At 42.6% G+C, this 18311-nt stretch overlaps 1 protein-coding gene across 2 annotated transcripts in view; it reads left to right on the top strand.

Annotated features, from left to right (window-relative positions):
- Positions 1-18311, top strand: part of SRPX2 (sushi repeat containing protein X-linked 2) — a 72540-nt gene that overhangs the window by 43272 nt on the left and 10957 nt on the right. For both annotated transcript variants that reach the window (XM_030208887.1, XM_030208888.1), the window contains exons 5-8: positions 1632-1808; positions 4334-4460; positions 7986-8107; positions 11034-11213. In XM_030208887.1, the coding sequence (XP_030064747.1) occupies positions 1632-1808; positions 4334-4460; positions 7986-8107; positions 11034-11213 (606 nt within the window). The remainder of the gene's footprint in view (positions 1-1631; positions 1809-4333; positions 4461-7985; positions 8108-11033; positions 11214-18311) is intronic.

Here is an 18311-nt window from a genome sequence, read left to right as displayed (position 1 = left end):
TGTCAATTCCAAACAAAGGCCTTGCTGGTCACACTACTCCTTTGTTTGGACTACTATACATTTGTGTGAATTGACATGAGAAATATCAGTGAAGTTTCTCATGTTGTTTTTTAGCCCAAAATGACAAGAATAAAACAAATTTTTTGTGTGTGTGTGTGTGTGTGTGTGTGTGTGTGTGTGTGTGTGTGTGTGTGTGTGTGTGTGTGTGTGTGTGTGTGTGTGTGTGTGTGTGTGTGTGTGTGTGTGTGTGTGTGTGTGTGTGTGTGTGTGTGTGTGTGTGTGTGTGTGTGTGTGTGTGTGTGTGTGTGTGTGTGTGTGTGTGTGTGTGTGTGTGTGTGTGTGTGTGTGTGTGTGTGTGTGTGTGTGTGTGTGTGTGTGTGTGTGTGTGTGTGTGTGTGTGTGTGTGTGTGTGTGTGTGTGTGTGTGTGTGTGTGTGTGTGTGTGTGTGTGTGTGTGTGTGTGTGTGTGTGTGTGTGTGTGTGTGTGTGTGTGTGTGTGTGTGTGGTTAATAGTTACTCTTCTGAAACAGTGTGTACTCTGCCAATAGAGTACACATTTTTGGTAAAGAATGTAAACTCTTTGCTAATAGTGTATATAAGAACATAAGAATAGCCATACTGGATCAGACCAATGGTCCATCTAGCCTAGTATCCTGCTTCCAACAGTGGCTAATCCAGGTCACAAGTACCTGGCAGAAACCCAATTAGTAGCAACATTCCATGCTAGTAATCCTGGGGCAAGCAGTGGCTCCCCCCATGTCCATCTCAATAACAGACTATGGACCTTTCCTCCAGGAACTTGTCCAAATCTTTTTTTTAAACCCAGATGTGATAACCACTGTTACCTACATCCTCCGGCAGCAAGTTCCAGAGCTTAACTATTCTTTGAGTGAAAAAATATTTCCTCCTTTTTGTTTTAAAAGTATTTACATGTAATTTCATTGAGTGTCCCCTAGGCTTTGTGCTTTTTGAAAGAGTGAAAAATCGATTAACTTCTACCTGTTCTGCACCCACTCAGGATTTTGTAGACCTCAATCGTATTCCCCCTCAGCCCTAAGCTTTTCTAAGCTGAAGAGCCCTAACCTCTTTAGCCTTTCCTCATATGGGAGGAGTTTCATCCCGTTTATCATTTTGGTCAATCTTCTTTGAAACTTTTCTAATTCCATTATATCTTTTTTAAGATACGGTGACAAGAATTGAACACTGAACAGAACAGTGACAGATAAAGAAATCTGAAACTGATGGATTTCATAAGAACGGTCCATTGTTTCAGGAGAAGTTTGCCACAGATACTTCTTAAAAAAAAAAAAAAAAAACCCCACATACATACACACAGTCCTAACACATGTTAAAAACGATCAGCATTCAAAACGTTATGGCCTGATTCACTAAAATTTTCCCAGAATAGGACTTCTTTTAGGCTTCACTGTTCCTGTATGATCCACTTCCTTTGTCTTTTTTTTGTTTTTGTTACATTTGTACCCTGTGCTTTCCCACTCATGGCAGGCTCAATGCGTCTTATATGGGGCAATGGAGGGTTAAGTGACTTGCCCAGAGTCACAAGGAGCTACTGCTTGATGTTTGTGAATCATATTAGCGTCTTCTGCGTTGCTGATATTATTTCTCGTCTAGGAATCCGCTGCTATGTGCTGCCGGCACTGCCGAATGGCTCCTACTACTGCTCTATCGGAGTTCATGTGGACTCTCGCTGTGATTACACATGTGCTCCTGGGTATGTCATAGAGGGGGATCGTAGTCGAACCTGCACGGAGGATGGAAAGTGGAGTGGCACTGAGCCAATATGTGTAGGTAAATTCCACATATACAAGTCTTACTACTGCCTGGAGTCTGTCATGGTGTATATATATATATTTATTTATTAGGATTTATTTACCGCCTTTTTGAAGGAATTCACTCAAGGCGGTATACAGTAAGAATAGATCAAACATGAGCCAGGAGGCAATTAGAGCAGTAAAAATATTCGAACAACAATACAAAGTATGGCATGGTGTACTACTTGCAATGACAACACAATTTGTGCTAGAACATTATAATTGGTAGTGAGGGGTAAGGCAAAGTTGTAACATATAGATGAGTAAGAAAGTAGGAAGAATTAGAAAGTAAGGTAATTGATTTGAAGAAAGTTACACGTGAGGTCAGAGATGGTTAAATATTATCTCAGCTAGGTTAGGAGTGGATAAACATGTCCCGCTGCAGTATGTGCAGCCCGAGTCAATCCTTGTGTGTGTGAGTGAGACTAACAAGTTAGTTACTTCTTCCGTTAAAGGCTTGGTTGAAGAGCCAAGCTTTCACCTGCTTCCTGAAGTAGAGGTAGTCTTGTGTTAAGCGGAGCCTTTCAGGCAATGCATTCCAGAGTATGGGGGCTACTCCGGAGAAGGCTCGCTTGCAGGTATCACATCATTTAATGTCTTTTGGAGAGGGTGTAGTTAGTGAAAGTCCTTGGGAGGACCTTAGTGTCCTTGGCGGTGTGTGGAGGATCATCCTATTCTTCATATACTTGGGGCCATTTCCTTTCAGGGCCTTGAAGATCAGACATAGGGTTTTAAATGTAGCCCTGGTAGCCAATGAAGGTTTTGCAAAAATGGTGTGATGTGGTCACGTCGCTTGCAACCTTCTATGAGTCTTGCTGCTTGCTGCATTCTGAATCAACTGGAGCTGGTGCAGGACCTCACAGTTTACCTGGGATCTACCTGGATGTCTGTTCTGGTGTGTATCACTGTCCCCTTGAGTTTATCCAGGATATATGTTCTAGTACAGTGGTTCTCAGACCTGTACAGGGGGCCTACCAGCCAGTTGGATTTTCTGGATATCCCTAATGAATATGCATAAAATCTTTATTGAGTTCCCAAATTTCAATCTGATTACATATTATTATTACTAACCCTAGTAATCACTTATATCCATATATATTGTATATATATGGATATAAGTGATTACTGGGGTTAGTAATAATGAATATGCATGAGAGAGATTTGCCTGTAATGGAGGACGTAGGCCTGCAAGTCTCTCGCATGCATATTCATTGTGGTTATCCTGAAAACCTGTCTGGCTGAAGGTTCCCCAGGACAGGTGTGAGAACCACTGCTCTAGTTTAGATCATTGTCTCCTTTGCAGCACTGTTTCCTTGGGGGGGGGGGGGGGGGGGTTATTACTATTATTATTTGCTTTGTGCTACCAGTTGTATACCGCACTTTACAGACTCACATAATTTATTTATTTCAACAATTTATATTCTTCCTTTATCCACAGCAGATCACAATAAAACATGCATGATATTAAAACAATCCTTAAAGGTAATGCATTCATTTGAAATGATATGGAACAAGGCAACAACATTTCCCAGATGTCATTTCATGTTGTTTTTTGCCTGACAGAAAAGGAAAAACCTTTAATGGACAGATTCTATATATCACACCTAGAAATTTGGTTAAGTATATTCTATAAAGTACACCTTAATTTAGGCATACTGTATAGAATAAGCTAAATTTCTGCGCTGTTTATAAAATACACCAACACCAGTCCACGTGGAAAAATTTAGTTGTGGCCAATTATGCCAAGTAAAACCTGGTGTAAATCCCGACACCTAAATTAGGCGCAGAGCAGATGGATTCTATAACAACGTGCATAGATTTTAGATATGCCCACAACCTGCCCATTCCACACCCATGGCCACACCCCATTTTCAACTACACGACTTAGAATTTACACGCATCACGTTACAGAATATACTTAGCTAGTAGTGCGTGTAAATTCTAATTAATGCCAACTAGTGCTGATAATTTGTTGTTAACATGCAGTTATCAGCTCTAATTAGCTTTTTAACCAATTAGCTTCTGTGCATTGTTATAGAATACGCTTCGATTTCCATGCGGAAATACTGGTATGCTACATAGAATCCCAGGGAATATGCCCTCTTTCCAAAGAGTGTGCATTAGTTATGATATTACCCCAAATGAAAAAAAGTAGCAAAATGAAAATTCCAATAAACAAGGAAACTAAACAAATTGAAATTATTTTGGCTGTGCACCTTAATAAGCAGTCCTTGCTTTACGAAGCTTACATTCTAATAAGACATACAGGCAGATAGAAAAGAAACACAAACAAAACCCTGGAAGAAGAGGTTAAGTTAGAAACAATGAGGCCTGAGAGTCCATCTGAGGAAGCAATCCATAAGGAGCAGGGACGATTGGCCTCAGGTTTTTCTGCTTTGAAAATATCACAGTTTCCCTTGGGATTTAATCAGAGATATTTGCACTGGTTTTTATCTGTGATTTCCTGGAGTTTATTCTGGATATGTTGTTGTATTTTTGAAGACCTTGAGCCTCCAAAGATTCGGTGCCCTCCCTCCCGAGAGAAGCTGGCTGAGCCCAATAAGCTGACGGCGCTGGTGAACTGGAACCCACCACAAGTAAAAGACTCTGCTGATGGCATCATTACAAGGTGAGAGACAAACGGTTTTTTAGCAGCCTTCTATATAATAAAGTCATTGATGAGACAACATCTAGAATACTGTGTCCAGTGCTGGAGCTTGTAGCTTTGAAAGGATATAAAAAGGTACTCCTGCCAGAATTCTGCACCACAAAAATCTAAATTCTGTGCAAAAAATTAAAAATTCTGCAAGTTTATTTGTCATAATTTAACCAATATTGCAGCCCTCCTCCCTGTACACAGATACCATCGATATTTTTCCCAGCCTGCATCCCAGCACCCATAGCATCCACCTTTTTTACAGACCCCTCCCTCCCTCCCCACACCCACACATAGCATTCACCTTTTTTACAGCCCCCTCTCTTCCCCCACACATAGCAGCTACCTTTTTCACTGTCTCCTTCCCTTCCCTCCCACCACTCACTTACAGCATCCACCCTTTTTTTTTAACTGCCCCTCCTACCGTCCCCCCACACATAGAGCATCTACCTTTTTTTACAACCCCCTCCCTCCATGCACCCATACATAGCTTTTTTACAACCCACTTCCTTCCCTCCCTCCATCCACAGCATCTACCTTTTTTTACAGCCCCCTCCCTCCACAGCTTCCACCTTTTTTTACAGCCCCCTCCCTCCACAGCTTCCACCTTACTTTACAGTACCCTCCCTCTCTGCACCCACAAATAGCATCCACCCTTTTTTACAGCTCCTTCCCTTTCTCCACATTATTTTTTTACAGCCCTCCTTCCACCCCTCCACCTTTTTTACAATCCCTCCCTCCACCTTTTTTTTTTTTTTGCAGCCCCCTCCTTCCCAGCACCTACACATCATCTGTATTTTTTTCAGCTGCCTCTGCATTCACCTGTGAAGTAAGAGGAGGAGGAGCTGCACTGGTAGTACCTCTTTCAGGGCAGGAAAGAACCCCACTCTTTCTTTCCCACTGCTGCTTCTCTGGGCAAGTGCCGCTGCTTTTGCCAAATGGCCACCAAGACTTCCTGCAGCAGTCTCATGAGATTACCGCTTGAAGTCTTGTGGCCAATTTGAAGAAGCAAGGGCCCCAGCCAAAGAGCAGCGACAGCAGGCAGGAAAGAGTGGGGTTCTTTCCTGCCTCTGAAGAAGCCACTAGACCACCAGGGCATGCTCAGATAGGCCCAGGGAGGACCTACTGAGGCTCAGGGGTGGCAGGGGAACCAGCCAGCCAACCAGCACCAAAAGCTTGGGGGTGGCGGCAGGGGGCTGCACAAAAATGTTGAATTCTATATGGCTGGGGAATTTGAGCTCCACAGTTGCGCAGAATTCCAGCAGGAGTAAATAGGGTAAAGATGGAATCCAGAAAATGGCTACAAAATGGTTCACACTTACATTGAAAGCCATGTGAAATGAGGCTTAAAAATTTATAGTCTAGAGGAGACAGGGGAGATAAGATAGAAACATTCAAATATTTCTCTGACAAATTCAATGCCACAAAAAATTTTTTAAATGCCTGAAAGCATGGTTTTATAAGATAAGTTTTCAGGAAAGGATTAAGAGGAATTAGATCCTTAAGGATTATTGGTATTTTTTTTATGAAGGGTTAGATTATGTGTAAATTTAATTTGTAATTTGCCTCAGGCTGTTTTGGTGGCAAAAAAATCAAACAGTGTAAAGTAAAGTAAGTACATTCACAAGAAAAACTTTCTTTTAAAGGAAAGAATGTTCTTTATGTTACTATGGGGCCAATGCACAAAGCTTACCGTGATTGCAACGTTTGCTGTAGAACTGTTGGAGCTGGTCTAAAGCAAATGTTATGTAACGTCTAATACACAAAGGGGAAAGGGAAATGGGACTTGATATACTGCCTTTCTGTGGTATTTTGCAACTACATTCAAAGTGGTTTACATATATACAGGTACTTATTTTGTACCAAAGGGGTTTTGCATGGCTTTAACTGCATGCCATAGCAGCTACCGAGAACCCAATGCAAATGTATTAAAATGAGCTAATCTCTACTATAATAAAAAGCACCTCCAACGTTCTGAAGCTGACTCCGTGGCTTCACTGAAGTGAAGGGTTCATAAGGTTCATCAGATTCGTGAATCTGTAACCATCTCTCTCGGCTCCACCCTCCCGCCTCTGATAGGTCCGCCGCCCTCGACGTCATCACGTTTTAACGTCCGCGACATCATCATGTTTTGACGTTGAGGGCGGCGGACCTATCAGAGGCTCGAGGGCGGGGCCGAGAGAGATGGTTGCAAACTCACGAATCAGATGAACCTTACCAACCCTTCACTTCAATGAAGCCACGGAGTCAGCTTCACAACGTTGCAGGTGCGTTTTGTTACACTACACAGCTGCCTAATTTTTCAATTAAACATCGCAGGGTGGCTGGAGGGGGGGCAACTAGCCTGGAACTGGGAGGGAGGGAGAGAGGGGGGCAACGACCCTGGAACTGGGTGGGTGGGAGGGCGGACCCTGAAACCAGGAGGGAGGGGGCCCCTGGCACACACTCTCATTCTCATTCTCACACACACACACACACACACACACTCACAGCTCCCTAATTTTTCACTTAAACATCACAGGGTGGCTGGAGGGGGGGGGGAAGAGGGAGGCAACTACCCTGGAACTGGGAGGGAGGGAGAGAGGGGGGGGCAACGACCCTGGAACTTGGAGGGGGCAGCCGGACCCTGAAACTGGGAGGGAGGGAGGGGGGTGACCCTGAAACTGGGAGGGAGGGGGAGGGGGGCAATGACCCTGGAACTTGGAGGGGGGCAGCCGGACCCTGAAACTGGGAGGGAGGGAGGGGGCCCCTGGCACACACTCTCATTCTCACACACACACACACACACACACACACTCTCGCACACAGTCTCACTCTCTGTCACACACACTCACACATTCACTCTCTCTCTCTGTCACACACACTCACACATTCACTCTCTCTCTATCACACACTCACTCTCACACACACTCTGTAAAACACACACACTCCGAGGAAAACCTTGCTAGCGCCCATTTCATTTGTGTCAGAAACGGGCCTTTTTTCCTAGTTAGTATTATAATGAGCATTCCATGCAATGCACAGAAAGGAGCGCCTCCCTTCTATGTGTAAGCTGTCAGTACTGTGAGGGCGACATGAGAATAAATTCTGCACAAGAATCACAAAAGGCTTCTGCTCCATTCCCCACCCTAAGGAGTTAGACTTAGGAGCAACATCACAAAACATTTCTTCACAGAAAGGTGGTGGATGCATGGAACAGCCTCCTGTTGGAGGTGCTGGAGAGAAAAGCAATAATGGAATTCAAGAAAGCATGGGACAAGTAGAGAGGAAATCTAGTTGTGGAGATGTGAGGAGAAAGAGAGCAACTGTGATCATTGGTACTGGAGCATAAATGAAATTGGGCTTATGTTCCTTATCAATAGTCTGTTTTTTTTGTGTGGGGGGGGGGGCGGTTCAGGATATTATTCTCAGGAAAGAGAAGAAGAGAGAAAGAGGGACAATTTGCCATTGCATTCATGCTTTTTAATATTTGGGTTTGTATATTTGTATGTTCTCCAGAGTGAAACTACAAGGTCCAGAACCTGGTTCAGAACTCCCAGAAGGGGAACATATTATCCGCTACACTGCCTACGATCGAGCTTACAACAAAGCCAGCTGCAAGTTCACTGTCAAGGTACAAGGTAGGGACCATTAGGACCAGGGAAGCTGGGGTTCAGTCACAAACTTGACTGTAAACTCTTAAACCCTCTGGGGACAGGGAAATAACTTCTCTACATGACTATAATTTACCTTGAACAAATACTGAAAAGGCATGAGTGAAATCTAAATGAATGAATGAAAATATGCGTACTCAGCTCCTTCTGGGCCTCCTGCCTCCCCTGGATAGAAGTCTGAATTTCACAAAGATAGCCAATAGCCATTAAGGCCAGATCAGCTAGTTTTTGGTTTTCTGTCTGTATTAACTTGCTGTAGTAAATAGGGGGCAGCTGGCCGAAGAACACCACCATTACAACTTCTCCCTCTCCCTCCTGTGTCCTTTTCTTTCCCCTTGTGGCCTTTTCTTTAGGAAGGCTGAGCTGTTCTGAAACTGTGGCTTTATTCTATCATACTGCTCTTTCTACATAATGGTGGTTCCATATTGATGCAGATTATAAAGGGGTCAATATTCAAAGGGAGGAGAGGCCCCTGCATGGTTAAATCCCGCTGAGCTGGCTGGCTGCTGATATGCAGTGACATTTAACCATGTAGTTCTGCTGCTGAATATTGCTAAACCAGACATTCTCTGACCAGCTAGGTTAGGGATGGTCCAGGGGTGGAGTTTGGGCGTAGCCACTGCTTAGTCGTTTACCCCAGATTCTCTATAACACGCCTAGTGTTCCACGCCAAAATCCAAGCATATTCTGTAACAATGCATGTAACTTAATTGACTTAACAAACCAATCAGTATTGTTAACAGTCTTAAGCAATAAATAATGAGCATTAATTGGCAATAATTAGAATTTATGCGCATAACTTGCTACGCATATTCTGTAACGCACTGCACCTACATTCTAATGTGTGCAGGTAAAAAGAGACATGGTTGTGGGCAGGGAAATGGATGTATTGTCGGTGTTCCAAAATTTACACTTGTAGTTATAGAATATGGTCCCATGTGGAACGCATTACCAAAAGACATGAAAACAACTTATGATCACCTAAACTTCCGGAAATCTTTAAAAACTAACCTGTTCAAAAAGGCATACCCTACCAACCCAACTTAAATGCCTGGACCCTGCAACACAACTAAACCAAAGCTCGTAATGGACATATAATAACTCTTCCTCTCTACGATTCCCTAATGTGTCTGTACACACGAACCTTATTCTACCACAACATTACTGTATTTGTTCATACCAGCTTGGCAAATGCCTTTACGGTACTATGTAAGCCACACTGAGCCTGCAAATAGGTGCGAAAATTTGGGATACAAATGTAACAAATAAATAAATCTATGCGCCAGGATTTATTTCATGTTTTCATTTGTGTAAATGGAGATGCGTAGTTTTAGGCACTTGGGTATCAATTAAGTGTATTCTATATACAGCACCTAAATATAGGCACCCCTTATAGAATAGGCTTAGCAGAAATGTTTTCTGCATGGATTTTCTAGGCACCATATATAGAATCTGGCCCTTAGTGGCAATATTCAGTCCGCCAACTGGCTAAGGCGTCCTTTTACTAAGCTGCGGTAAGCAATAATGCATGCTTAGCACAGCTGATAAGGGCTTACCACGGGGCATTGAGGCATCTCGCAGTACATTTCAAATGTGTGCACGCTATCCACACCTAGAGGGGGGTGTGTCTGGAGGCATAGAGTGGCTGTTTCTGCGCTAATCAGCACATTGGCATTGCTGTGCACTAACTGATTAGCACAGGATTAGCATATGAGCCCTTATCACCTACAAAGTAGGTGGCAGTAAGGGCTCATGCACTAATTTTTGTTAATGGTCATGTGCTAATGGCAACATTAACGCATGGCTATTAATTTGGAAAATCAGCCATTTTCCAGCTGCGGTAAAAATGAGCCTAATGGAGGGCATGCTAAGGTCACTTTCTACCGCAGCTTTGTAAAAGGAACCTTTAGTACGCAAATACATTTAGGACAGCAAAAAGGCTACCCTGGCTTTATCCGTTGAGTTAACTGTCTCTGAATATCGGCCGGTGCTCGTTTAACTTCGGGGTTGCCGCACTAACCTTGATATTCAGTGCTGGAGGCCATGTTTTACCTGTTCTCAGTATTTCCAGATGTTCTCTGCTCCCTCCTTGATTCTATGTAGGGGGCAAGCTAAAGTTGTCTATATAACATATGCTTTGAACTGGTTGAACTTTGAAGGGCATAATGAAAGAATATTCCTAGGACTGGCAATAATGAAAGCTTTATCTATAGATAAAATACTGTTTTATCTACACAAATGGACTCTGATTATTGCCCACCTTCTGTGCGGGGCACAGGTATATGCCTTGCCCAACAACATGTGTACTGAAGCGTTTCCTGGAGAAGAGGCAGCATGAACAATGAAATCTCACATGCACTTCTGATTGACAAGTGTAATTTTGTTCCAAAAATCCGACACAGATCTCTGTGCATAATTGTTCCTTAGGCAAGAACCAAAACAAAACTCCCAGTATACTTTGCTTTGATTACTGGTGCAGATTCCAAAGATAAAAGCACCTGCAGAATTTGCAACCGCTTTACTATTATATAATCCCTAAATTGCTAGGTTGTCAATCCTTAAAGATGAAAGCTGGTGTCTCTATTACTCGACATCTCTATAAAACCTGCACATGAACCCCTAATCCCACCCAAATTCCAGCATTCCTTCCCTCCCACTAAGTACAGTTCCATGCTAATTTTACCCCTCACGTTAATTATCAGAATTTCTTTGATATAGAAAGAACTGTATTATCCCATGGTGCTTAGCACAGAAGTCTGAACACTGAAGAGTTAAACGACTTGCTCTAGGTTCCAGTGGAAGCTGGAAAAGGTAACAGAACTAGGACAACCACATGTCATGGTCAGCCTATGTGTACAATACACCTACCATGTGCTTTTCCCTCTTTTTACAGTGAGCAGATGCCCTGTTCTGAAACCACCTCTCCATGGCTACATCACTTGCACCTCGGCAGGCAATAACTATGGGGCCACCTGCAATTATTTCTGCGATGGAGGCTACGATCGCCAAGGACTCCCCTCCCGGGTGTGTCTGTCCAACCAAATGTGGGCAGGGACGCAGCCCACCTGTGTGCGTAAGTGCCGGATTCTTATTCCCTCTTCCAGGGGGTACTGAGGATAGTGCATGTCCTTTTCCAGGATGCCAAAGGGCTAGATTTATTAGTGAGCTACCATGTGAACATGCACTAACGCTGTTAGTGCATGTTATTAGTAAATAGATCTCACTGAATAAAATGGGACCTGCAGTAAATAATATGCATTAATGCATGTTGGAATGCGCTGAAGTGGTATTGCCTTGCAGAAACTCTAGCCTGAGTTATACCATAGAATCACCAGCACTTGCATAGTACGGAATACGATACCAATTTCTATAATCACACCCATCTCTATAGGTGATAACCACACCTATTTCTGCACATTGTTTCTTCTAAGTTGCAGAGTGGAGGAGTGGCCTAGTGGTTAAGGTCTTGACATCCAGAGGTGGCTGGTTCAAATCCCACAGCTGCTCCTTGTGGTCTTTGGCAAGTACCTTAACCCTTTATCGCCTCAGGTACAAAGTTAGATTTTGAACCCAACAGGTAAATACCCAGTGTACCTGAATGTAACTCACTTTAAGCTACCACTGAAAGAGTGTGAGCAAAATCTAAATAAATAAGTATATCTAATTATAGATGTATATAAGATTTGTATCACTGTTAGAATAAAATCATTCAAAATGGTTTACATCAATAATAAAAACAATCAAAGAAGAAAAACAGAGATCAAACAAGTACAAAAATTAAATATTAGAGAACAAAAATATTTTCAAGCCTTTTGCAAAAGGTAAAAGGGACAATCTCAATTCCAAAAGCAGTTTATTCCAATATAAAAGGACCCACACAACTAAATGCCTTTTACCTCCAAACTTCCTTATGAACAGGAGCAATCTCCAATAAAGTGGAATGGCAAAATCTTAAATTACATGTTGGAACATAAATTCGTAATCTTACTCTTCAAGTATAATGGTTTTTGCAAATAAAACACAAATAAAATAACAAGTGACTTATTTATTTATACAAGTTTTTAATGAACACAATTGAAGCAGTTCACAATTAAAATAAACATTGTTTCTTAATTGGAAGTCAGTGAAGTTGGTGTAACAATGGATGTGCACTCAAATGGCTAAAACCTAGTACATTCAGGATTAACTGAAGCCTTCGAGGGTGCTTAACAGTCATATAGCATTTCAATAATCCAAAGTATCACAATAGCTAAAACTCTTTTGTCCAATTGGGCTTTATACACCCAATAAATCTATTCCATTCTATTAGGATGTTTCTATTCTGCCTTTAGCCATATACCCTCAGATACTATACAGCGCGATTTAAGTTGTGCACGCAAATCCAGTCATATTCTGGATATGCACATGCAACTTAATTAGTTAACAAGCCAATCAGCACTGATAATTGCCACTTAGCAAGTGGCCTAGTGGTTAGAGCACCAGTCTTGCAAGCCAGAGGTGGCCAGTTCAAATTCCACTGCTGCTCCTTGTGATCTTGGGCAAGTCACTTAACCCTCCATTGCCTCAGTTACAAACTTAGGCCCTCATGATCCAAAGCCCCGCGCTGTTCCGAACAGTGCTCTAAAAATAGCGCTGGAACAGCAGAGGGCTTTACTGCATAGATGATCAAAGATAATGCATGCAAATCTAAGCAGCGCAATTATCTTTGATTATCATGTAGAAGTGTGGGCAAATTGTGCCGAGCATGCGCTCAGCACAATCCTCCCGCACTTGTTTGACAGGTCTGGGCTGTCAAAAGCCCAAACCTGTCAAACAGCCTGCCTGTCAAACAGCCGATCAACGGGGACTGGAGGTCTGGTGGGCCTGCCTCCCTCCTCTTCCAGTCGACGCTACATGGTCTGTAGCCCTGCCCAGCGCATCCCAGGATGCAATGGGCGGGGCTGGGCGCCACCATTTTGCGGCAGCGTCGACTGGAAGAGGAGGGAGGCAGGCTGCGTCCCTCCTCCAATGAAAGGTAGGGAGGCTGGGAGGGGGGTTGTCACCACGGACCACCAGGGATTAAAAGGAGAACGCTGGGGGGGGAGGAGTTGGGGTGGGCTGGAGGTCCACCGGACCTCCAGCCCCCACATCCCCATCGCTGGGTGGGAGAGCGTTTGGCCGGAGGCAGGCACTTCACAATTTCTGGGGGTTTGGGGGGGCTGGAGACCCACCGCACCTCCAGCACCCCCCCCCCCCCCCCCGTCGCTGGGTGGGAGGGTGGGAGAGCGTTTGGCCGGAGCCGGCCACTTCACAATTTCTGGGGGTTTGGGGGGGGCTGGAGACCCACCGGATCTCCAGCCCTCCCTGAACATGGAGGGGGTGGGATCGTCGGGGGGACCGGAGGTCCACCGGACCTCCAGCCCCCCCCTCCCCGTTGCTGGGTGGGAGGTGGGAAAAGGTTTGGCTGGCGGCGGCCACAAAGTTTTCTGGGGGTTTGGGGGGGGGGGTGGAGACCCACCGGATCAACTAGGGTGGTGGACTTTGGTCCTGGGGAACTGAGGAACTGAGTTCGATTCCCACTTCATGCACAGGCAGCTCCTTGTGACTCTGGGCAAGTCACTTAACCCTCCATTGCCCCATGTAAGCCGCATTGAGCCTGCCATGAGTGGGAAAGTGCGGGGTACAAATGTAACAACAACAACAAAAAAAACAAACTAAAATTGAATGCAGAAAAAAACACAATGTCTCATCGTGTCCTCACAATACAACACAAACAAACCCAATACCATAAACACCCCAGACTACACACTTCCGGTTTCAGACAGCCTGAAAATTCTGGGAGTCCCAATTGACCGAAATCTCACACTCGAAGAACATGCCAAAAATACAGCAAAGAAAATGTTCTACGCAATGTGGAAACTTAAAAGAATCAAACCTTTCTTCCCAAGGGAAGTATTCCGCAGCCTAGTTCAATCAAAGGTACCAAGCCACAGGGCCGTGCCAAGGGTCTCTGGTGCCCCCCTGCAGACTATCAGTTGGTGCCCCCCCCCCCCCATCTCGCTTCTTCATTAGATGTTTCTCCATTGCTACCTGTCTTTCCTTTAGACTGAAAACTACAGGCCCAGCCAGACCTGACAAAAGGGTCTACCACACCCTTCAATGTCAAGCATATACTAGAAAACTGTAAATTAGCTTACACAGGAAAGCAGTTTAAAAAAATAAACACAATTCCTGCTGTTTCTTAACACTGCTCTCCAGAGAAAGCACTGCCTTTATACAGAGGCTTTTCAGTGGGACTTAGCCTATTAAAAACTATTAGCATAATTAGGAATGGCCAGCCCTTGTAACTGCAGAGACCTAAGCTTTGATTATGCATGTTCCTGTCTTTGCTACAGTGTGGGGGGGGGGGGGGGGGGGGGGGGGGGTCTCTTCATCTCATTTACACAGTCTGACCTCCCTGGCTCACTGGGAGCCCAGTCTCTTGGAGACTGCTATACATTGCAAAATAAGATAGCAGATGTAAATTCTCAAAGTGGACATATTCCAAACACTAAAATGAAAATAAAACGATTTTTTTCTACCTTTGTTGGCTGGTGACTTTCTTTTTCTGATCATGCTGGCCTAGTATCTGATTCTGTTGCTGGTATCTGTCCTCTTAACTCTGTTTCCAGGGCTTCCTTTCCACTGTACGTATCCCTCATTGATAAGTCTCTGACTCTAAAGTTTAGCAATTTAATTAAAGCAAAATGTATTTTCAAATATCACAAACTCTCCCTATCCAAGCAGAATGTTTTATATAAAAACAAACACACAAAAAAAGCAGATTTTTACTTACCAGCTATTCTACACTATACGTCAGGTAAACTTCCTCTTTGAAGCTCAGCCAATTAAATGGATTTTAGCTGTAGCTATGATAATTATGTACACATCATTGCAGTCATGCCCTCCTCTCAGTGTACATGCTCAAAAAACAAAAACTTTGAACCACTTACAGATAACAATTACACTATTTATTTTTTATTTCTCCCCAGTCTCACTTGCACACCTGCCTCCAAACCTGTTGTCTTTAATTTGAATGTTGTTCCAGCTCACCCTGAATGAAAGTTGTTCACACACCAAAGCCATAAATAGCTGCTGGTTGTACTCTTTGAAGCAGCTTTAGCAGAGCAGCGTGTCTGTCTCAGCACTGCTGGGCTACCTTCACTTCCTGATGCGCGGGAAGGGCAGGGGAGAGAGGAGAATCACAACTTCAGGTAAAAGATTTTGCAAGTGAATGGCGCCCTCTAGAGGTCGGCGCCCCCTGCGTTGCTTACCTCACTTACCGTGTTGGCACGGTCCTGCTAAGCCATCTAGACTACTGCAATGCCATTTTTGCCGGATGCAAAGAACAAATCATAAAGAAACTTCAAACTGTCCAAAACACAGCAGCCAGACTCATATTTGGGAAAGCAAAATACGAAAGCGCCAAACCCCTAAGAGAACGAATTGCATTCAAAGTCTGCACCCTCGTCCACAAAATTATTTACAGAGAAGCTCCGACCTACATGTCAGACCTTATAGACCTGCCTATTAGGAACGCAAAAAGATCTTCACGCACTATCCTAACTGTAAAGGGCTAAAATATAAATCCATTTACGCGACCAACTTCTCATACATCTGCACGCAGCTGTGGAACGCACTACCAAAGATCATAAAAACAACGCAAGACCTAACCATTATCCGAAGGCTACTGAAAACAAATCTTTTCAAGAAGGCATACCAGAAATATCCATCCTAATTATCAAATAAGAACATTATACACGATCCATACAAAGCCAAACTTTTATCGCATGACTGTATAACCTCTTTGCTATTAATGATGAAGCATTACCTCTTAAACCTTATGCTGAATAGTCTCTCTATAGCCGATGACCTAATGTATGTTACAATTAACTTAACACTCATGAACCTTCATGCAATACAATAATGTATTCCTTTACCATATATGTATACACATGAGATATATATATATATATATATACACACACTATGATCTGTTCCATGTATATTATGTTCCATGTATATTACTATATATATTTGCACCAAACACAATAGCATTTGTAATTCTGTCAACCGGAAATGGCAACCGCCATTACGGCAAATGTAAGCCACATTGAGCCTGCAAATTGGTGGGAAAATGTGGGATACAAATGCTACAAATAAATAAATAAAAATATTCAGGTACTTATTTTGTACCAGGGGCAATGGAAGGTTAAGTGACTTGCCCAGAGTCACAAGGAGCTGCAGTGGGAATTGAACTCAGGTCCCCAAGATCAAAGTCCACTTCACTAACCACTAGGCTATTCCTCCACTTTTATATATAGTATATAAAAACTTTCATATACTAAACATTCAATTTTAAAATGAATTCAAGATTCCAATTTTAGCCAATGTAGCCTGTTCAAAAGAGGACTAGCTTCATTAAATTTTCCTAAATTATAAATTAATCTTGCAGAAGAATTTAATATTAATTGGAGTCTCTTCTTTAACTGATTGAACAGTACAAGGAATTACAATAATTTAGATTTGGTAACAGGATTGCATGGGCTATTGTTCTAAAACTCAATGGGCTCAATGATTTTCATATGTCAGTCTGGAACCTAAAATTATCCCCCAATACCCTTGATTTAGTGTCAAATTTCAAAGATGTTCCTGATGCTAAATCTGTGGTCTTAATTTGAGAAATGCAGCATATATTACACTAGCAATTTATTCATACCTAATATCCTATATGCTATCCAAATTCACCCATACCAAACTGGTAAAATCGCATGTAGGGAAGGAAGAAAGTGACTTTCTAATAGCTGAACCTAACTTCAAACAAGTAGACTTTGAAAAGTTTATAACTAGTCCACACTTTCAAACATCCTACTTTAGTACAATACCATCAATTCCAAAACTTTGACACCTCTCCAATAAAATAGGTTCTTCTAAATTAAACAATACAGATAAATTCAGTAATAAAAGCAAAACTCCAGAACCTTTATCCAGTTGAAATAAATTTGATCCAACATTGCCATCAATAAAGTCTCTGTACCACTCTCAGTTCAAAATCCTGCCTGTACATCATTGAACAACCTGTTATCCTCTTTAAAAATATCCCTCTAATTGGCTAACAACATATATTTCTATCAATTAAACCAACATGGGGACATTTGAAATTGATTTAAAATTTGTACAGCCTTTTCTATCTGGTCCTTCCTTCTTCAAGGTGGGAGATACCATCACTTCTTTCAAATATGTAGGCATCACACCTTGTTGTAAAAAGACAATAATCAAATCAAAGGGCCCTTTTACTAAAGCTTAGCGCACAGTAATGGGAGTAGTGTACACAAAATAACGCCCATATGTATAAAATGGGCTTCTTAGCATTTAGCACATGCTAATTCCATTTATGTGTGCTAAGCTTTAGTAAAAGGGCCCCCCAAGAATCCAACACAACATTCCTTCTGAACCTTCAATGGAACTCGACCTAAGTAGAATCAAGTACCATCAAGCAATTGAATCAGATATCTTACTCTCTTCAATGTAAACAGATTAAATTCTATCCTAATGCCACCCCCTTCCTTAAAATAAGAGCTGATCCCAATTCATCCATTTTCTGAGACAATCTGAAACAGGGAGAGATGGATGGGTGATCAGAGGGTAACAAAGATCTGGGTTTCCTGTCACATTATAAACCATAAAATTATACTGCTTTATCACCCTCTGATCACCCATCCATCTCTCCCTGTTTCTCACTTCCTCCCCACCCACCCACCGCCACCTTCCCCATGAGACTGACATTGGAATGCTTTTATGTTTCTCAGATATATTCTGATATATGTCATCATTTGTTCTTTTCTGGATTTCTGATCTGAAGAAAAAGGGTTACCTTCAAAAGCTCATCAAAAATATATTTAGCCCAATAAAAATGTATCATATTTTCTTTTCTTTTATTTCTATTTATTACCTTTAAAAGTTAAAAGTGGACTAACACAGCTACCCTACCACTTTACTTTATAATATGCTAATGTGCTCAGCCCTAAGCTGTATAGTATGGGATACTATCTTCTGCAGTAGGAATAGATCCAGCCAGAGCTATCAGGCTGGTTGTCAACATGTACCCAGTCATATTAAGAATAATAACAACATCCATGTTTTTTCCTTTTTG

Source organism: Microcaecilia unicolor, chromosome 7, assembly GCF_901765095.1.
Source record: "Microcaecilia unicolor chromosome 7, aMicUni1.1, whole genome shotgun sequence".
NCBI classification, from domain to species: domain Eukaryota; kingdom Metazoa; phylum Chordata; class Amphibia; order Gymnophiona; family Siphonopidae; genus Microcaecilia; species Microcaecilia unicolor.
Note: the sequence above shows the minus strand (reverse complement) of the source record. Positions and strands in the feature narration are given on the sequence as shown.